The 19,478-nt window shown below is 44.9% G+C and overlaps 1 protein-coding gene, 1 long non-coding RNA gene and 1 pseudogene across 6 annotated transcripts in view; 2 read left to right on the top strand and 1 right to left on the bottom strand.

Annotated features, from left to right (window-relative positions):
* Nucleotides 1-4,436, bottom strand: part of ADCY8 (adenylate cyclase 8) — a 250,150-nt gene extending 245,714 nt beyond the window's left edge. For all 5 annotated transcript variants that reach the window (XM_089335713.1, XM_051844023.3, XM_051844024.3 and 2 more), the window contains exon 1: nucleotides 2,248-4,436. In XM_089335713.1, the coding sequence (XP_089191839.1) occupies nucleotides 2,248-3,207 (960 nt within the window). In that variant the 5' untranslated portion in view covers nucleotides 3,208-4,436. The remainder of the gene's footprint in view (nucleotides 1-2,247) is intronic.
* LOC103348134 (uncharacterized) lies at nucleotides 1,672-19,189 on the top strand. Its single transcript, XR_016235977.1, has 3 exons — nucleotides 1,672-2,338; nucleotides 14,600-14,755; nucleotides 19,070-19,189. It is a non-coding gene; the product is annotated as an uncharacterized LOC103348134 (long non-coding RNA).
* Nucleotides 15,254-16,742, top strand: LOC138850032 (large ribosomal subunit protein eL8 pseudogene; annotated as a pseudogene).
* Nucleotides 19,190-19,478: the final 289 nt, after the last annotated feature.

The raw sequence follows: 19,478 nt of genomic DNA on the forward strand, positions 1-19,478 counted from the left end.
AAAAAGGCTCCTTCAGCACCGAAGTGAAAGGAGAGCGCTCTGGTTTTCCCTTCAGAAACTGGAAAGGGGGCTCAACCTATGTAACCATAGTTTACCTACAATTCCTATCTGAGCCAAAAGTTGAGTCAGCGTGGCTTGCATGTACCCGGACTTTGGTGTTCACAGTGGAGGATTGTTTATGATGAGGTGGGATTGGAAGACATTTGGGGGTTATTTTTAATCCTTGTCCATCTGGTAGTATTTGAGTAGAGTATAAAACAAAGATGGAGCCAAAATTTACTTTCTGGATTCATTTGGCAAGAAAAGTATCTCTATACTTAGAACTTTGAAAATATTCATACTTTGCCACTTTGGATGTGTTATTCTAAATACTATTCCAAAGTTACTTGATGAAGTCTTTTAGTAATGTGTACCAAGAAAGGCTACTGTATGAAAGGCAGTGGGTTATAACAAATGAAATTTTATGCACATAATCCTACAGTTGCAATATATTATGAAAAAACTCAGTGAGTTACATGAAGAAAGAGGAGGGGAGAAGGGAAATAGCTAAGATGAGAGGGAGAAAGGGGAAGAGGAACAAGTGAGGGAAGAAAAGATCACTGATTCTAAATATATGATACAGAACCATGCAAAAGAGATTGAGAAATCTGAGAAGAAGGCAGATTCTTATGTTTTGGGATTCAGATCTGGGTGCATGCAGGATTGAGAAACACGGTTAGTACATTGCATAGTTTCATATAATCCTAAAGAAAGTATATGACTTCTTTGAAAGTCAAGAATGCACTATAAGTGGGTATTGCAAGTTCATGATGACTTTGAGATAAAATTCATTATTGTCTTTAACAAGGAGAAATGTAACTGATAAGCCCTTAGAGCAGCTTTCATCTTCCCATTTCATGACGGATGATCACAGCCATGCACTTTATATACTCTTTTTTTTTTCACCCAGAGAGACTTTAAATGGCAGCTAAACAGATAAGTAACCTGAGGAAATGGATTTAGAGCCATCAGAGAGGAGATAGGGCACCAAATAGACCAGAAGCCCAGAGGTCAGTGATGAATAAAGACTCTAACGATGCCAGATCTAAAAACCAAGAGTCGTCTTCTTGTACCTGCTTCTTTTAAAACCCATTTCTTCAAACCTGACCAGAAGGAAGAGGAACTTTTAAGTTTCTAATATGGAAAAAGGGACACTGAGTTTGAGGACAGACCAGAGACACATAAGGTGGATCCCTGTCCACGCACCTCACCTCAACCTTCTAAGTGAAAACACTTTAGCTGACATGCTGCCCTAATTTTCAAGAAGCCCTCAAATTCAGTCTCCTGGTACCTACCAGCATTTGGTGAAGAAGTGCTGGGCCATTAACGATGTATTGGTTTAGTGAGTGTAAACAACAGAATCATTGTCTAACTTCTCAACCTCAGACAGCATGAACTTTGTTCACAGGAACACATCCATATTTAATAAGGAAGTACAGGGAGAAAAAAAGACCTAAGAGTGAGATTCCACCTACATATTTCAAATAATCTACATCAAAATACCCCCTTTCAGTGACTCAAAATACGCATTGTTTGTCAAAGATTTTGGCTTCTCCAACTCCTGAGATTCATTTATTGGGTTTTGGATCCTGTAATGAGAGATGATATCTCAGATCCCCAAGGCAATAAACATAATAAACATTTTCCCAAAAACTCATGTGTCACAGGATTGTTTTAAAGACTGGGTGAGATTAACACATGGATGGTATCCAGGACTGGCGACAAGTCTGTGTTTAGCAAATGTTGGTTCCTTTGCAAACTCAGGATTTGTGGCATGGAGATAGACAGATACCCAACTCTGAACTCCAGGGTCCTTCCCACACCAAGCTGTGACTCCTAGGGGTAAAGCTGATAGAGAACAGGTGCTTCCCTTCCCTTTCTGTCTCCTGCTCCAGGGATGGCAGGTCGAGGGTGGGGTGGGAGGGCATGAGGAGCAGAGAGACTTTCTTAGCTGATGTCAGAGAATTACAAAGAGCATCACAGTAGAAGCGTAGAGAGTTGGTCAAAACTTTTAGAGGTCATTTGGCTCCAGATCCCCTGAGAAAGAGAGATACCATCCCACTCACAGCCAAGGCTCCCCTTGGTGTCAGGCACAGTGCCAGGCTGGGGGAGGGGGCCCACAGAGAGGGAGGCAACCCTGGATCGCTCTGAGCGATTCCTAAACAAGTCGAGGGGGTGGGGCGGAAGAGCAGGGCAGGCAAGCTTTACCTGGTTGATGGAAATGACTGCCAGCCGAGGGATGACCACTTGGAGGACCACCTGCAGCAGCGAGGTGCCCAGGCCAGCCAGAATGGCCCAGGTAAGCGGCAGCGGCAGCATGCTGTACGTGGCGAAGAGCGTGAAGAGCACGTAGCCTATGCCATCACCTAGGAGCCCGTAGCCGAGACCTGCTGCCAGGATCTGGGTGGTCATGGCCACCCAGGTGACCACGCCGCTGTACTGCAGGTACGTGTGCGAGGTGGTGTCCTTCCTGACCACCACCAGGGCACAGATCACCACCTCGATGCCAGTGAAGAAGCCCAACAGGATGCCTTTGAGCGGGTCCATGGGTGCTGAGGCCAGGCTCAAGTGCAGAACCAGGAGGGTGAGTTTGGTCAGCACATCCAGCACGTTCATCACCACCTCCGACTTGCGCCTTTGGCCCAGGAAATAGCGCTGGTACAGGCGTTCCAGATCCCGGGACTTGAAGGAGTTGCGCAAGGTGGGGAAAATGACCCCTCGATAGCTATAGCCCCCATTGAGGAAGAAATCGGAGTTGCTCGGGGCGCAGTCAAGGTGCAGGAAGCCCAGGTCACCCCCACCCCCGCTGCCACTGGCGCTGCCGCTCCCGCTGCGTTCCGGGAAGACTTTGGAGCCACCGGTGCTGTGCGCCCGCTCCCCGGGGCCCAGCGAGTAGAGCGGCAGCGCGGACTCGCCGGACAGCTGAGGTGCGTGGTGGTTGGGGCCGCAGCCCGCAGGGTTCGAGCCTTTCCCGGAGCCTCCGCTCCCGCCGCCGCCGCCGCCCCGGTGCCCATGAATGAAACGCTGCTCGGTGATGTGCCGCACCGCCGTCTGCCACAGCAGCCGCTGCGGCCGGGAGCCGCTCCCGCCGTCGCCGGCCGGGGGCGTCGGGTGGATGGTGTAGAGTTCCTCGCTGCCGCTAAGGAAGCGCACATCGGAGAGCTCCATGGCGCCCGTCCGCCGGCGCTGGACCTGGGGGAGGCGGCTGGGGAGGGGGTCCTGAAGACCCGAAAGTCTCCTGTTGGGTGCTTGGCAGAAAGCCCTTCTTTCCTCAGCTGCACCGTTGCAGGTGCCCTTGGCAGGGTCCTGGTAGGTCAGGTCATATTGCGCCCCGGGGCAAAGGGCTCCTGGAAGATCGAAGTGGACTCTCGCGTCCTTGCGCGCCGCCCTCCCGCCAGCCGGCGCAGCCCCCGTGCGCAGCGGCGCTGGCGGCTTTTTGTCCGCAGAAGCCGCGGAGCTCAGAGCCACTCAGCCCCTTCCCGGGCTCTGGCTCCGTGGCTGGTTCTAGGCTCAGCGTCTTGGCGCAGCCTTTGCTCTCCAAGAGGCGCCCAGGCGCCGGGGCGCCGTGCTTCTGCTGCGCGTCGGGCGGGTCCCTGGCTGCGGCACTGGGCTCCGGACGCCCACGGCTTGGCGGCTGCAGGGGGATGGCCGGGGGCGACCAGCGGCGGCGGTGGTAGCGAAGTTAGCAGCTGTGCATTACCCTTCGGAGAACTCCATTGCGCCGGGATGGGAGCCGGGGCGGAGCTGGGGGCGGGGGCAGAGAAGAAGGAGGAACGGGGGTCCGAGAGGTGGCTGGACGCCCCGCGGGAGTGTCGGAGAGGTGGTAGGCTCAGCGCTAACAAGTCACCAAACAGTTAATTTGGAGGAAGGGGTGTGCCGAGGCTCCCTCCTTGGCTCCTTCCTGGCTGTCGCCACTTCCACGGCGAAGACTGACAGCGCAGCGCAGTATCTGGCCAGAAGCCTCCCCCGGGAAGGTGGGGGGCTGGTGGCGCCAGCCCCAGGGTCCCAGCCTCGGCTAAAAGGCGCGCTCAGTGCTTCCAGCTGTGCTTCGGAGAGGTCGTAGCGCACCGTTCCCATCCCCTTCACTTCGCTCTTTGGAGTCCATTTGGCCCGGAGCTACGAGGAGCGGGAGGCAGGGGAAACAAAAAGTGAGGAGGGCTCCAAAGCAGACAGCTCCGAGAAACTGATGGTGCGGGTCCCTGGGGGTTTTAGAACCGAAGCTCGGCGGGGGCGGTGGGTGCTAGGTTTGGGCGAGAAAGGAGGCCCGAGGCAGCGTGGAGGTCACCCGGGACGCCTCCCGATGCAGGCGAGCGCCGCGTGCCACCCTGGCGCTCCGAAGCGCGCTGCGGGTACCCGGCGGTCGGGAGGAATTTAGAGACCTGTCAGAGCGGTCAGACACCGGCGGCGACTTAGACCCGCCCCCGAGCTAAGCCACGCCCCCTGAACTGGCGGAGGGATGAGGAGGGGGAGCGGCTGGGACCTGGCATCCAGATCTGGCCAGGACGCCCCCAGGTCTCGGAGGCAGCCGCCCGCACGGCCTGGCGTGGAAGCAGACCCCGGCAGGTTGGCGCGGGCGGCTCGCCGGCGTGCTCCAGCAGCGCTGCTGTCCAGCGCTGCCGCTGGCCGCCCGAGCCCGTTCCTCCGCTGTTCTTTTTTAGGCGCTGGCTCTGCTCCTAGGCAGGTGCAGAGCCAGGACCCTTAGGCCGCTTTCCCCAAGGACTCCCAGAGCCCGGAGAGGTGGGAAGGAAGTTCTCCTTCCTGCCCTCCGCACCTGGGCGTCATTTGGCGAAACCAACTTTTCCACTAAAAGCAACCCCCCCCCCCCCCAAGAAGATGCAATGCCAGGAGCAGGCGATCTGTTTACTACATCACATAGGAGAGCTGGAGGGCGCAGGGCTTAAAAATAGGGCCGTCTCCGGCAGGCCTCACGCACCAAGTTTCTCCCCAATTACAGTAAGGGTCGAGGAGGACGACGTCAGAATGGCATTTTCAGGGGACAGCCTGGAACCTAGGTTTCCCGCCCACCCGGGATCTGCGGAGCTGCTGCCTACAAAGCCCAGGGCGGCGCTGGCCGCGGACCAAGTCACAGTGCCATAGGCGTCCAGTGCCGGCGCCAACGCCAGGCAGAGAGGGTTCCCTGGGTGCCGGTGCGCAGGGCGAGAGCGGCCGCAGCTTCGCGAGCCGGGCTGCAGGTGGCAGAGCAGGGGAGGTGTGACTGCGGCTGTAGCCAGCGGAGCACAGTCAGCTGATGGCCAATGACGTCAGGTCCTGAGCGCTTTCGCGCTCCCCGTGGCGCCCCGTGGAAGCCCAAATGACCTCCTCTCCTGGCCGCCCCCGCAGCCTCTCCCGAGAGAGAGAGAGAGAGAGAGAGAGAGAGAGAGAGAGAGAGAGAAATTCCCTTGCCCCAGGGGAGAGAACTCCCCTTCCTCCTGCCGGCCAGGAGCCAGAACGGCGTTCCACGTCCCAGTCCCACCCCATGCTCTACTTCCAGCGTTATGAGTGAAGCCTGTGTATCAGAGACAAGAGGTTTAATTCTTGACTTTGCAATTCTTCCTTCTTCTCGCATATGGACTCTGGTTTAAACTCATAACGGGTCGTGAGTCTTGCACAGAGAATTCCAGAACGAGGAACAAGCAGTGAGGGAGCTCAGACAGGCCTGGGAGTTGGGAGGATTATTATTTTTTTTATGTTTTGTAAAGCCTAAGCCAGGATGTGTGGAGAGCTGTGTCCTCTGTGTGTGGGCATTGCCCCGAGTGTGTGCTAGTGGCCATGTTAGAAACTTGGCAGAGGAAAACACCTCTTTAGTTTCTTAACTCTTTCTCCAAGAGGGCCCAAGGACCCAGCCTGAATAAGTGAGAGGTTGAAGGCAGATGGAACTTTCCTATAAAAATCCTTCTCCAACCTGGACATAGCCCAGGATGATTTATTCAGCAGCAAAAGGAGGCGGGCCAAGGAGGGGGAGATTGGGCCCAATCAGATAAAATGACTCAGGCTGATGAATGAGCACAGCATGCTACGGAAAGAAACTCAAAGAATTTCATGAACTCAGAGGTTGGAGCTAGTGGATCAGGAAAGAAAACATTACATCTGTTCTACTGACTCTGAGTGTTCCTTTGCTGTGTAGTGTTACCATAGGATGTTTTAAAATTAGGACATGAATGACACAATTAGACTCAAATGTTATTTTTTCCATTGGGGAGGCACAGTGCCATTTAACCCACAAACCATACTGCTTGTGAATGACAGCATTAGCTCAGTATAAATATTGACTTTCTGGAATATGCAAGCCACCAAACCATCCTCACGGAAAGCAAGGGAAGTCCACAGTCTGTGTTGAAGCTATGACAGATCTCTCATCACACTTTGATTTGTTCCCTGCGTATTTATGAAGCCTGAGTTTTTACTGATCCAGGGATAGCCTTTTGACAACTCCGTATCTTTTTGTACTTGATTTCCTCTTCTGGCAATGCCCTCCCTCTAACCACTGCTGTTACAGATGGAACAGGATTTAGTTCCCCACACTCAAACAGGTGTTTAAACCAGTTAGTTAATGGATTAATGGTTGGAGGCTTGATCCAATGAGGGTGTCTGAAGGTGGCGTCTTTGGGAAGTGATTGGATTGGATTAGGTTGCCAGGGTTTAGCTCTATGATCCATCACAAGGCTTTATCAGAGAGACCACCAAGAAGTAGAGGAACAGTGTGCTTCTTGTGCCCCTCTGCTTCCTGGCTTGCCATGCAACAGACCATCTGCACACATTCTGCAATGGCCAGCCTTCACCAGGAGAGAAGGCTGATCATGGAGTGTGAACCTCCAAACTCTACGCTGAAACAAAACTTCTTGCCTCCTGGCTTTTTCCCCTCAGGTATTTTAGGTAAGGTAACAATAAGTTGACAACAAAGCACCTGTCTTTCAGAGTCTGAATAATGCTGTCTTCGCATGAAGCCTTTGCAAATAGACCCACTGAGAATTAACACTTTCCTCCTCTGCTGTCTAATAGAGGCATCTGGTATTTTTATCCTGGTCCTTACCACAGGGACTGGATATACCCTATTTGCTTGCATGTTTATAATTTTCCCCAGAGAAACAGTGAGATCCTGGAAGGGGAGGACTGATTTTTGAGGGGTTCACATTCCCAGCTTTTAGCAACTGTAGCTTTCATGGAGACAATAATGAAAGCAACAGTTTATCCAACATTTATTAGCTGTCAGACTCTTTCAGAATATCTTTAATAAATATCTTATTTAATCATCCAAGTAATCTTATGAATTAGGTCCTTCTTTATTTTCATTATTCCCATTTTTCTGACTAAGATATGGAGTATTGAGGCTTCATGTTGATAAATACCTTGTCTGGCATCTCACAAAGAATGGATAGCAAAATTCTAGTAAATACTTTAGGATCTTATAAATCTAGCATATAGATGCTCAATAAAATGCTGTAATAGTGGTCAGTGACTAACAAACTAGACTGATAGAAATGAAACTGTTGGATATATTTTGCCTTTCCTAAAGCAAGTTAAATAGGAAACAGCTGAGATATTTAGACTTTGAGAAATCTGTTAAGACTCAAAATGGCAGAGAAAGGCTGTAGAACTCATTCTTATTTGGATGGAGGCTTATTAATTTTTGCTCAGTTTAAGCCATAGATTCTCTCTCTACAACTTGTGGATTTTCACATACTGGGTTTAACCAAAAAAATTGATTTGGTCTTTAAGGGTAACTGTGGGGGTGGGAAAAACATCTTGCCTCATTGGAAAATAAAATATTTGTATTGTGATGCTGATACAAACCATTAGCCACATTTACAGTAGCTGTGTTTAAGAAAGGGAAATTTGTTTCCCCTGATGTACCTTTGACTCCCTAGGTTGATTATATTGCTATATGAATTTAAATTTTTTTAAGATAATGCCCTTTGCAAAACACCCACAGAAATCCTAACATGAGCAGAGGATATATAAAATATTCACTTGCAAAACAAAAGATGGGCTCAGTTCAGGAAGGAGACCTGACACCAGAGAGATCCTGTTTCCAAAGGGAAGGTAACTGGTTGTGACAAGGCAGCTTACAAAACTGGACATCCTTAAAGGCAAATGACATGCTTCCCTTACCTGGAAACACTGTTATTAGGAACTAACAGAGGCATTCAGCACTTTGACATAACTCCAGGAAGAGGAGATGTCTCAGGTAAGCAGAGCTCATTCACATAAAGGTCTGGGAATTAAAAGCTTTGTGTTCACATTTCATCTGAAGCAGTGCCATGGATAACAGAAAAAACAAAATGTTCTGTTCCTATCTTATGTTTTCTCTGTCTTGAAAAGTGCAGGAGAGAAAAAAAAGTCTTTGCAGACATTTTGGATCTTCACAGGAACTAGTTTAAATTAGATTCTAGGGCCCAGAAGAAGGGCATCACACCGGTGGGAAAACATTCGTGTGACAAGAAGCATAGCTCATCAGTAAGCCAAGTCAAAGGGAGAGAGCTTTAAGGCAGAGAGACAAGTATTTTTCTTCATAGTATTTGTTGAACTCTTTACTTTAAAGGCTAATTTTATGAGTATAAAGTAAACTGAAAACAGATCATTCTAAAAATGAAGAGAGAGCTTAGGAGAGGAAGGAGGAAGAGGGGTGGGAACTGGATGGGAGGGAGGGTAAGTTGGAAGTATCACTATGACCCTAAATCTGTATACATGAAATTAGAATGCCTTAAATGAAATTTTAAAAAAAGAGAAAAAGTTGTAGGAAGGGAATATAATTATTTTCTTAGCATTGTATCTACAAAGCACATTGACTCTGTTAATAAGTAGTTTAAAAATTAAAATTAAAAAAATGGAAGAAGAGCAAAAGCAAAACAAGTTGATTCTCTTGTCTTTGGTTTAAGTAGAGAATGAGCTATTTATGACATCACTAATTAACAGTTTTTCGCTCTCACTGAAATCCTGCAATAACAAGAACACACACATATACACACCCCACATTGGGGAGGTGCTTAAAGAGCTAGCTCAAAGAAACAGTAACATAGAAATGATAGAAAAAAAAAAATGGGTTTCCAGCTCCTGCACTCGTATTGCCAACATTTTGGGCATGGTTTAAGGCCTGGTTTTTAGACTGACACACACAGGAAGTCTTAGAGTAAAATGAGCAAATTCAATGAAGGATAAAGCAGATTTTCACCATAGTTCTGTAAAAAAGTCACATTATTATTATTGTAACATTGTAAAACTTAATTTTAAAATTTCACGTTATTTCCATTTTCCCCTTGGAAACTTTTGGAGTTAGGTAGAATATTTAAGCTAATCTTTATAGATATCATTATAATACAAATATATTTATATACACTTGGTACAGCTACACATAGGAATCTCAGCTCACTAATTTTTTGTAAAAGAAATATCTCTCCTTACATTTAAAAATCATTGTATTTGTTTCTACCCAACTGGGGAGACATTTAACCTGGGTCTTTCACCTAGACTTTCACCTGTATCCTCATAATCCCAGGAAAATATCCTTTTAGGCTTTCATGCAGTGCTCCTGTGTGTATGTGTGTGTGCGCGCACACATGTGTACAAGGGCATACATCCATCTATGAGCTTTCCCAGTGATCTTTGGCTATCTATTCACAAAGGTCACCGCTGAGGCCTTCTTTAATCCTAAATACTTGATCCTAACCCATGGGACCGGCAGCATTCTGCATTGCTTTCTTCTACCCATAGAGAAGAAAGTCTACAGGTTTGCCAATGGTCTCATTTTCCTGATAGAACACATTGCTCTTACACTCTAGGGTGCTATGCCTTCCCCAGAGCAATATCAGGGAACCATTTTTAGTATGTGCAGATACCCCCAGTCTCTGCCTCTCACCAGTTTAGGAGTATCTGCCTCTTATTAGTCTAGAGAGAACCCTTGTTTTCCAAGTTCATTTGGTTTTTCCTGTATACGCCTATTGTTCCTTGTACATTGTCACTTCTTATACCCTCTAAAACCCTGAAGATCTTTTTTGGGATTATGCTTTTGGGAAGAGAAAAGCTGGAAAGATGGAACTATTACTAACTTTGCTTAATGTTCCTCCTTTCTGGAAATGATTTACAGAAAATTTGAGTGAGTGAAAAGAAAAATGAGGACATCTAGGGAGTAAGTATCATAAATAAATATCTCAAAATCCCTTAAACAAGTGTCTCAAAATGGAGTTTACCACTAGAAAACAGACGATGAAAGCCTTCCAGGTCAGTTTTTTTTTTTCTATGCTGTTTATTCCAATTGACTTTTGGGGTTGCAAAATCAACTTAGTGAGTGAGTCAAAATAGAATTTAAAAAAAAAAACCAGAATAGTCAAATAGAATCATAAAGATAATTCTGTTACTCTATACAAAGGCATTCTTTAGAAATTCCTCTTCTTTGAAGTCAATAACCAAAGAATGCTAGATAAAATTTCAGAAAAAAATACCTTAAAAAATTCTTGATATTGCATTACCTGAATATCATAAAACACAGTTTGGCTTAACATTGTATTTCTCACTATGCAACTTGTTATCCAGTTTTAAATCAGTAGATTTGGAAGGCATGAGGCACAGTCACACACAAGTCCATGTGTATCAGGCACAGTATCAACTAGATTTCACAATGTTGATTGCAATAAAAATCATTTAGAAGGCATTGGTCTAGCCCTGAGATCCTTATTGGAATCATTGAATATCATGTACTGAAGTTATGGTTTACTGAAATGAGTCAATCTCACAGTCAGATTTAGTCTTGATTTCTTATTTATAATGTGCTGTCATTTAAGTTTTAAGCTTTTTCAAACTTGTGACATGATGAAAAATGAAAATGTTGCCATGTTTTGTGATGATTATACGAAGCATCAGGACACTGTACTTCACATATCATAAGTGCTCACTCCACCCTACCCACCCAACAAATAAGATCTTATGACTACTAGAAAAATAGTTTATAATTTTCTTCTGTTTCCTCTAACTCCACTGATGTTTTCTTACTTTGGGCCATGATGTCCCTTACTTAGATGAGTCTAGTAGGCTCAGAACATGCCTCTTTGTCTGCTGTTTGTTTCTCCAGCTCCTGGGATCATTCTAAATTAAAAATATCACTTTGTCACACTATTTTTTGTTAACTGTGGGGAAAAACCCAACATAACACAAAATTCGCCTTCCCAACAAGCTCCAGGTGTATAGTGCAATGTTATCAACCACATGCACATTGTTGTACAACGAGTCCCCATAACTGTTCCTGTACCATTCTTCAAGTGTATACCTATCAAAGAACAATACTTCCCTCGCCTCCCCACCAATGATCAGGTCATTTTCTTGATTAAAACATTGCAGTTACTCAGTTTTGCTTTCAACTATCTTAAGAGGAAAGACAGCTGTCTCCAGGGATAGCTATTGTTTCAATCCCCAGCTCCATCTCTCACTATTACCCATTTTGCCCTCAGTGCTTCATTCACACCCAACCTCATCCACTTCCTTAAATATGTCCTGTCCTCTTTTTAATGAATCTATAGATTTTCCATCTTCTTTGCCTGGAGTCCTCTTCCTATGCATCTTTCCATTCTTGGCATGGAGGTCGCCTCCTATGTTATGTTAGATTTCACTCTAAGTTAGAAATGTTTTTGCCTACAAAAGTGGGGAAACTGAAATAAAAGTTACCTAAGCCAAAAGGAGTTTGTCTTATAAAACAAGAATGATAGATATAGGGGTCTGTTGGCTCAGTTCAAGAAGCAGACTATATCAGGGGCTTTGTGTTGTGAACTCTGGACTTCCTTTGGTCTTAACCTCATTGTCATAGGACAGTTACAGCTTCTCTAAGGATTCATTCTCTCTCAACACATAGTAAGGAAAAAGTCATAAAAACATAGCTAAGGGGTGAAAATGAGTCTTTCCAGAAGCCCATAGAAGACTTCCACATATATATCATTGTCCAGAACTGTATCCTGTGCATACCCCTAAGTGAGAACCTGGGACCACCCTCCAATGATCAAGAGAACTCACAGAGAAGTATGTGGGTGCTGGATCTCAGAAAAAGCAATACAGAATTTTTATAGCCCATACTAGCTCTTTGATTAGAAAGCTATGTTTCTCCATCTCAGCCCTACCCAGATGCATATTTGATCATCTATGATAGCTGGACTCCATGATGATCCTCGATAATACCACCTGTCAGTAGTTATGACCTTGCATAATCTGCTTCAATACTGTTAAAGTTAGTTGATGTGGCCAGCAGAGTGCAATAAAAAAATGGTGAAATATCATTTCTAGGGCTAGAGCATAAAGACATTGTGGTTTATGGCTTCATCTATAGAATGACCCATTCTTGGTGAAGTCAGTCGCCAATGCTAGATACTCAGGAAAACCTTATGAAGAAGCCTACATGGCATGTTGCTGAGGCCTCAAAGCAACAACCATCCAGGAACTAATGCTTTTTTTCAGCAGTCTTTTGAGTGAGTCATCTTGGAAGTGATTTTTCCAGCTCCAGCTAAGAGCTTGTCTACAACCTCATGGGAGAATCTGAACCAGAATTACCCACATTGGCTGTTTTTAAATTCCTGGCCTACATACATCATGAGATAATAAATGTTGGTTGTCTCAAGTTTCTAAATTTTGGGCTCACTTATTATGCAGCAATAGATAACTAACACAGATCTGTCTGCCCAGTACACTTTAAGCTTCTTAAAAAAACAAAACAAGGCCATTACAACTACCACTTCAAGTTATACCCTAGTCACAATGGCAGAAATTCATTTCTTCATTTTTAATTCATTAGAAATTCATAGAAATTAGAAATTCATAGAAAGCAGAAGTCTGGTGTGGTTACAGTGATAATTTTTATTTTAATAGAGTCATGAGTGGGGCTGATATTGTGGCTTAGTGGGTAAAGCTGATGCTTGCAATGGCTGCATCCCATGTGGTTGCAAGTTCATGTCCTGGCTGCTCCACTTTTGATCCAGCTTCCTGCTGGTAGCCTGGAGAAAAAAGCAGAGGATGGCCTGAGTGCTTGGGCCCCTGAATCCTGTTGGAGACCTGAATGAAGCTCCTAGATCCTGACTTCAGCTTGACCTAGCCCTGGCCATTGAGGTCTTCTGGTGAGTGAACCAGCAGATGGAAGACCTCTCTTTGTATCTCCTCTTTCTGTAACTATAGCTTTCAAATAGATAAATGAATATTAAAAAAAGAAGTGATTAGCTCATGTGATTGAAAAGAGAAGCAAGGTAGATCCAGCTTCAGTTAGTCCTACTAGACCTTCACTTCCTTCATTTGAGGATTCTTTAAACAAAAGAGAGTCATGAATGACTTCGAGTAAGGGTCAACATGTAATTGTGATAATACAATTCATAAGTCACACTTCTTACAATTAAGGTTAATTAATTAAGAAACAAATGGGGAATACCAGAAGACATTGGTACCTGGCTTTGAGAGGTACACAGACTCTGATGTTCAATTATTAGTCAAGAAAAAAAGCAGGGACCAATGCTGTGGCTCAGTGGGTTAAAGTCCCGGCCCAATGCACTGGCATCCCATGTGAGCACCAGTTCGAGTCCCAGCTTCTCCACTTCTGGTTCAGCTCCCTGCTAATGCACCTGGGAAGGTAGTGGAAGATAGCCCACGTCCTTGGGCCACTGTGCTCACATGGAAGACCTGTAAGAAGTTGCTGGCTAATGGCTTCGAACTGGCACAGCTGCTGTCATTGCAGCTGTATGGGGAGTGAACCGGCGGATGGACGACCTCTCTCTTTCTCTCTGCCTCTCCTTCTCTCTGTAACTGTGTCTTTCTTTCTTTCTTTTTTTTTGACAGGCAGAGTTAGACAGTGAGAGAGAGAGAGAGAGACAGAGACAGAGACAGAGAGAAAGGTCTTCCTTCTGTTGGTTCACCCCCCAAATGGCTGCCATGGCCGGCGTGCTGCACCATTCCAAAGCCAGGAGCCAGGTGCCTCCTCCTGGTCCCCCATGCAGGTGCAGGGCCCAAGGGCTTAGGCCATCCTCCACTGCCTTCCCAGGCCACAGCAGAGAGCTGGACTGGAAGAGGAGCAACCGGGACAGAATCTGGCGCCCCAACTGGGACAAGAACCTGGGGTACCGACGCTGCAGGTGGAGGATTAGCCTAGTGAGCCGCGGCGCTGGCCCTGTAACTGTGTCTTTCAAATGAGAAAGAAATCAAAGAGCACAAGCTGCCTTCACTGCTGCTTGATGTTGGTTGTGTCTAAAGTGCTTTTCTTTATAGCTGCTCAGCCCCTTCACTTTAGTCTCACGCAGGAATCACCTTCTCAGAAAAGTGATAATTGACCATTCCACTTAACTTACTCTCAGGATTTTCTAAACAAAAATACTGATTTCTTTCCTGTATAGAACATCTTACTATCCTAAATGATCTTATTTAGATGCTTGTTTACTTGTTTTTTGCCTTCTCTGACTAGAATCTAAGCTCTTGGAAGACAAGAACAATTTTTTCAGTGCTTGGAAAGATAAAAGCTTGGTAAACCTTGGTAAACAGACTTGGAATGAACGAATGCAAAATGATGTAGTATTGGTAATTAACTAACTCTGATATTGGCAATCCTTAGGATCAGTCACCAGATGAGGAGAAAATGTGCACGTTTAACAAACTGGAGCACAAGAACCCCAAAATAAGATACGGAGAATCTACACCCATGGGAATCTTTTATTGAGTTCTGATGGGGACATCTCTTTACTGGGCAGTATTTCTCAAGAAAAATGAGGTAAGAGGGTTAGAGTATCTACTACATGCCAGATTTATAACTATTCCTTTACTTACTGTGCCTGATTTCATCCTTGTAAGAACTTTAGAAAGGTACTTCCAATGCATGTGCATGCATTCACAGTAACTTTTCCTCTCAGATCTGGGTTGTGGGAGACTGGGAATCCAGCTTGTCTCCGAAGAATATTGACTAGTAATACTTTTGGTTACAAATTACAGTATGCCTGAAGAGTTAAGTAGATAGTGGTTTATTTTTTACAAAGTAGGCAGTTGCAAGCATTGTGTCAGAATTGCAAAGGTAGTTGAGTGGAAATACACTTGGGCTTCATGGTCATAAGATTGTGCCTGTATGCCCAATCATTACAAGGAGGCTTGAAAAAGTTAATGGAAAGATGCAATTAAAATATAATACACATTTTCATGAATGTTTTGAAGCTCACTGATAATTTGCATTTAAGATGGAAAGAATGAGGGCAAAACTATACCTGCCAGTCTATCCATGTATCCTATTTTGGTTAGAAAAGCAAAAGCTTTCTCTTAATCCACCCTGGCAGACTCTATCTAGATGTCATTGTCAATAAGAGGGTCATATGGCCAAGTGAAACAGCAAGTGGAGCTGGAGAAGTGAGACACAGAATTCATATGAGTGCTTCACCTGTCTTGAGCACTGTGAGAAGGGAAATTCAATGGGGCCTATAATTTAGACAGCAAGAGAAAGTGGATCTCAGCTAAAGTGTGTTCTAAAAACAATCTGCCTACACATAAACATCAAAAGCAAAAATTCCTGTAGATTTACTTATAGATGAGCTAAGATTATATTTTTCACTGTCAATAGATTTAAAATGCCCTGATAGAGGTAAGTGTCTAGCCCAGCAGTGAAGATGCCTGCATCCCACTCTCCTCTAGCCACCAGAGATACCAAAAGGAAAGAAGGCCAAGGGGAAGAATGTGGCCCTGTTGTCATGAAGAAGAAAGAGGTCAAGAAGGTAGTGAATCCTCTGTTTGAGAAAAGGCCTAAGAGCTTTGGCATTGAACCGGACACTCAGCCCATGTGGAACCTCACTCACTTTGTCAAATGGTCCTGCTACATCCGATTGCAGAGCAGAGGTCACCTTGCAGAAGCAGCTAAAGGTGCCTCCTGCCATTAACCAGTTCACAAAAGCCCTGAGCCACCACACAGCTACTCAATGGCTGAAGGTGGCTGACCCACAAGTACAGGCCAGAGACCGCACAAGAGAAGAAGCGAAGGCTGTTTACTCAGACCGAGACTAAAGCTGCTGTCCTCTGGGCAGGTATCAGCACTGTCACCACCTTGGTGGAGAATAAGCAGGCTCAGCTGGTGGTGTTTGCATATGATGTGGATCCCATCGAGTGGGCTGTCTTTTGCCTGCCCTGTGTTGTAAGATGAGGGTATCTTATTGCATCGCCGAGAGAAAGGTCTGCACTGTGATGCAGTAGGCTAAGCCTCTGCCTGCGGGCCTGATGCTAGTCCCGGCTACTCTTCTTCCTATGCATCTCTCTGCTATGGCCTGGGAAAGTAGCGGCAGATGGCCCAAGCACTTGGGCCCCAGAACCCAAATGGGAGACCTGGAAGAAGCTGCTGGCTCCTGGATTTGGATTGGCCCAAATCTGGCCACTGTGGCCATTTGGGGAGTGCACTAGTGGGTGGAAGACCTCTCTGTCTCTCCCTCTCTCTGCCTCTCACGTAAATAAATAAAATCTTAAAAAAAAGAGAAAGGCCTGGCTGGGTGTCTTATCTACAGGAAGACCTGCACCATTGTCACTTTTGCACAAGTAAACTCAGAAGAAAAAGCGGCTCTGGCCAAGCTGGTGAAAGCCATCAGGCCGATTACAATGACAGATGCGATGAGATCCACTGCCGCTGGGGAGTTACCATCCTGGGTCCCAAATCTGTGGCTCCTATTGCTAAGCTGGAAAAGACCAAAACTAAAGGACTGGCCATGTGCACTGTTGCGTTTCCTGTACCTAGTAATAAAGATTTTCCCTCTCCCTCAAAAAGATGTTTGCATCCCATAATGAACTATTTGAGTTCCACAACTGACTGGGCTCCTGATTCCAGTTTTCTGCTAATGCAAACCCTGGGAGGTGGCAGTGTTAGATGGCTAAAGTAACTGCATTTCTGCTGTCCACAAGACCTGGATTGAATTCCTTCTCCTGGTTCCAACGCTAACCACTGTGGGCATTTGGAGCGTGAGTCAACACAAGAGCTTTATCTATCTACCTATCAATAAATCTACAATCTTTATATAAATATATAATCTTTCTTTCTTTCTTTCTTTCTTTCTTTCTTTCTTTCTTTCTTTCTTTCTTTCTTTCTTTCTTTCTTTCTTTCTATGTCTCTGGGCTAAAAAAGAGGTCAAATATTTGAAACTTGTAAGTATTGGGCATATTTGTTTCCCAGCATTGAGTCAACATAGCAAATAAAATGAGAGGCTGGTCCTTTTCTTTCTCCTCAACTCCTCAGTCTCTTGCTTTATCTCCTCACTGTCAGATGTGCTGGAAAAGCTGGTCTTATTGTGAAAACAAACAGCAAACACTTTTATCCGTCTGCCACTTCGTGTGCTATTCTTGAGTTTTAAACTTTTCAGTGTTTATTGGTCTTTGTAGACATCCACAGATTCTCATATCTACTGTGATGGACTTCAGTGGAGATGGCAAGGAAAATAAAAAACTCAGAAGAGGAGAAGAAATAATGGAAGAAGCAAATAAAAGAGGAGAGAAATAAACTGGGTGAGACAAAAGCAGGAAAGGAGAGGGGACTGGAGGAAGGGAGGACAGGACGGTGGAATGGGTTTTGGAAACAAATGGTTTAAAAGGGAAGAGGAAAGAAGAGCAGAGGAATGGCTGAGAATGGCAAAAGGGGGAGAGGGCAATGAGGTATCCTGTGTGACACCTGGCACTCCAAATACTGTATTGTATTTAATCTGAATGATAGTCCTGCAAGAGGGATAGCCTTGTCCCCCAGTGCAGGTGAGGAAACCGAGTCACATGCCGCCTTCACACTGATTCATTCAGACGACTCAGGAACAGGACTTAGTACCAGCAGAGGCTTTAAGAATCAAATGCTTGCCACATCATCTCAGGAGAAAGGATACCAGGAAGTACAACAGGAAATGAATTGGCCTAGGAGGAGGCCTGCCAGGAAAGAACAGGGAGGGTTGAGACAAAGTAACTGGAGTTACCATCAAAGGGGACATCTGGTGCCCTACAGCCTTCATTAAAGTTGTGGTTACTCTTTAACGACTGTGTACACTATTAGATTAATTAATTAGATTCTAGTATACTCCTTATAGACCCCAGGAGGGCTGCCAATAAAGAGTTCAGATGTTATGGTTCTGGAACCCAGAAGGTTGGAATCATAAACAAAGCAAGGTTCCTTGGATTCAGTTCCTGGTGAAGTTTATGGCCCTAAGGCAGGATTAGGTAGTGCGTTCTCCTTGTGCCCAGGGCTCCAAATCCAAACCAAACTATCTGAGCTATCTCCTGGGAAGATGACTAAGCAGGGGTCCCAACATAACCAGGCTGCTTCGTCCTGAGTTTTCCGATTGACATAGGACCACAAAGCCAATATTTGATTTTCAATATGCACAAGATTGTCTAAAAATCCTGCTCTTTACATCATCTGGTAAAATTTAGGAATTCAAAGAATGAGGCTGGGTTGTTTGGAAGAGCTTCTGGGAGACAACTGCAATCACTGTTTGAAGAAATGAAATGATGCAGCACTCTTGATGGCATAGAAAATAATATGTTCTGCAAAATGTGGACACTAATGTCTTTGAATTGTAGAGTTATTTAGAAGAATGTACTTTGAAAGTTTTAGAAATATGTTTCCCAATTTATGTCACTTATGTTTTCAATTTGATGCATATTGAAATGTGATATATGATAAATTTTATTTACTTATGCTTAATATTTAATTTTTTTGATAAATAATTAAATTGAAATTCACAGTGATAAACCATTGCTTTATTGTTTAATTAGCAGCATTTTTGTTTCTTAGTAATGTATAAAGAAATTTTGAATCATGTCCTAAGAAATATGGTATGCTGTAGTTATAAGTAATCATTTATTTATAGCAGAAAGGGACATTAGAGACTCAGAGCCTTCTATCTTATAGGTGAGATACCTGAAACACAGGAAAGTTAAAAGAGCTTCTCACAATCAAGATACCAGCTACTGGCGAAGCCAGCATTAGAACTCACATGTCCCCATTGTAGGACAGGCAGATCAATCGGATATTACCACAGTCTAGAAGTAAGATGTGGCTTCAAATTCTGACTTTTCCTCTTGGCAGGTCTGCGACCTTGACCTTGGTCATGTAACTTGTCTTCTCTGCACATAAGAGTTATTACCTGCAAACTGAGAATAATAATACTAAATGTACATAACATACCCTGTGATGTCCTTGGCACAGGTAAGCATTCATTGTGTATCAGGTCATGGTGCTACCATGAAGCTGCCAGGAGGTGTTTTTTTTTTTTTTTACTACATCTTTTGGGAATGGGTAATCTTGTACTGTGACCTGTCCTCTCCTTTATCCTCCCCTCATCTTCCTTTCTTTCCATCTGTCCATTGCTTTTACTCTTCTTTCTGTTATTCAGAAATAAAATACTTTTCAGTGGGCGTTTTATTTCTATAAAAGTAAAACAAATTCCTACCTGCTCTGGAATGAGAGAGTTCAGGATCCTGGTAATAAGGTAAAG

Source organism: Oryctolagus cuniculus, chromosome 6 (assembly GCF_051225735.1).
Source record: "Oryctolagus cuniculus isolate XC-2025 breed Fujian yellow rabbit chromosome 6, ASM5122573v1, whole genome shotgun sequence".
Lineage (NCBI taxonomy): Eukaryota > Metazoa > Chordata > Mammalia > Lagomorpha > Leporidae > Oryctolagus > Oryctolagus cuniculus.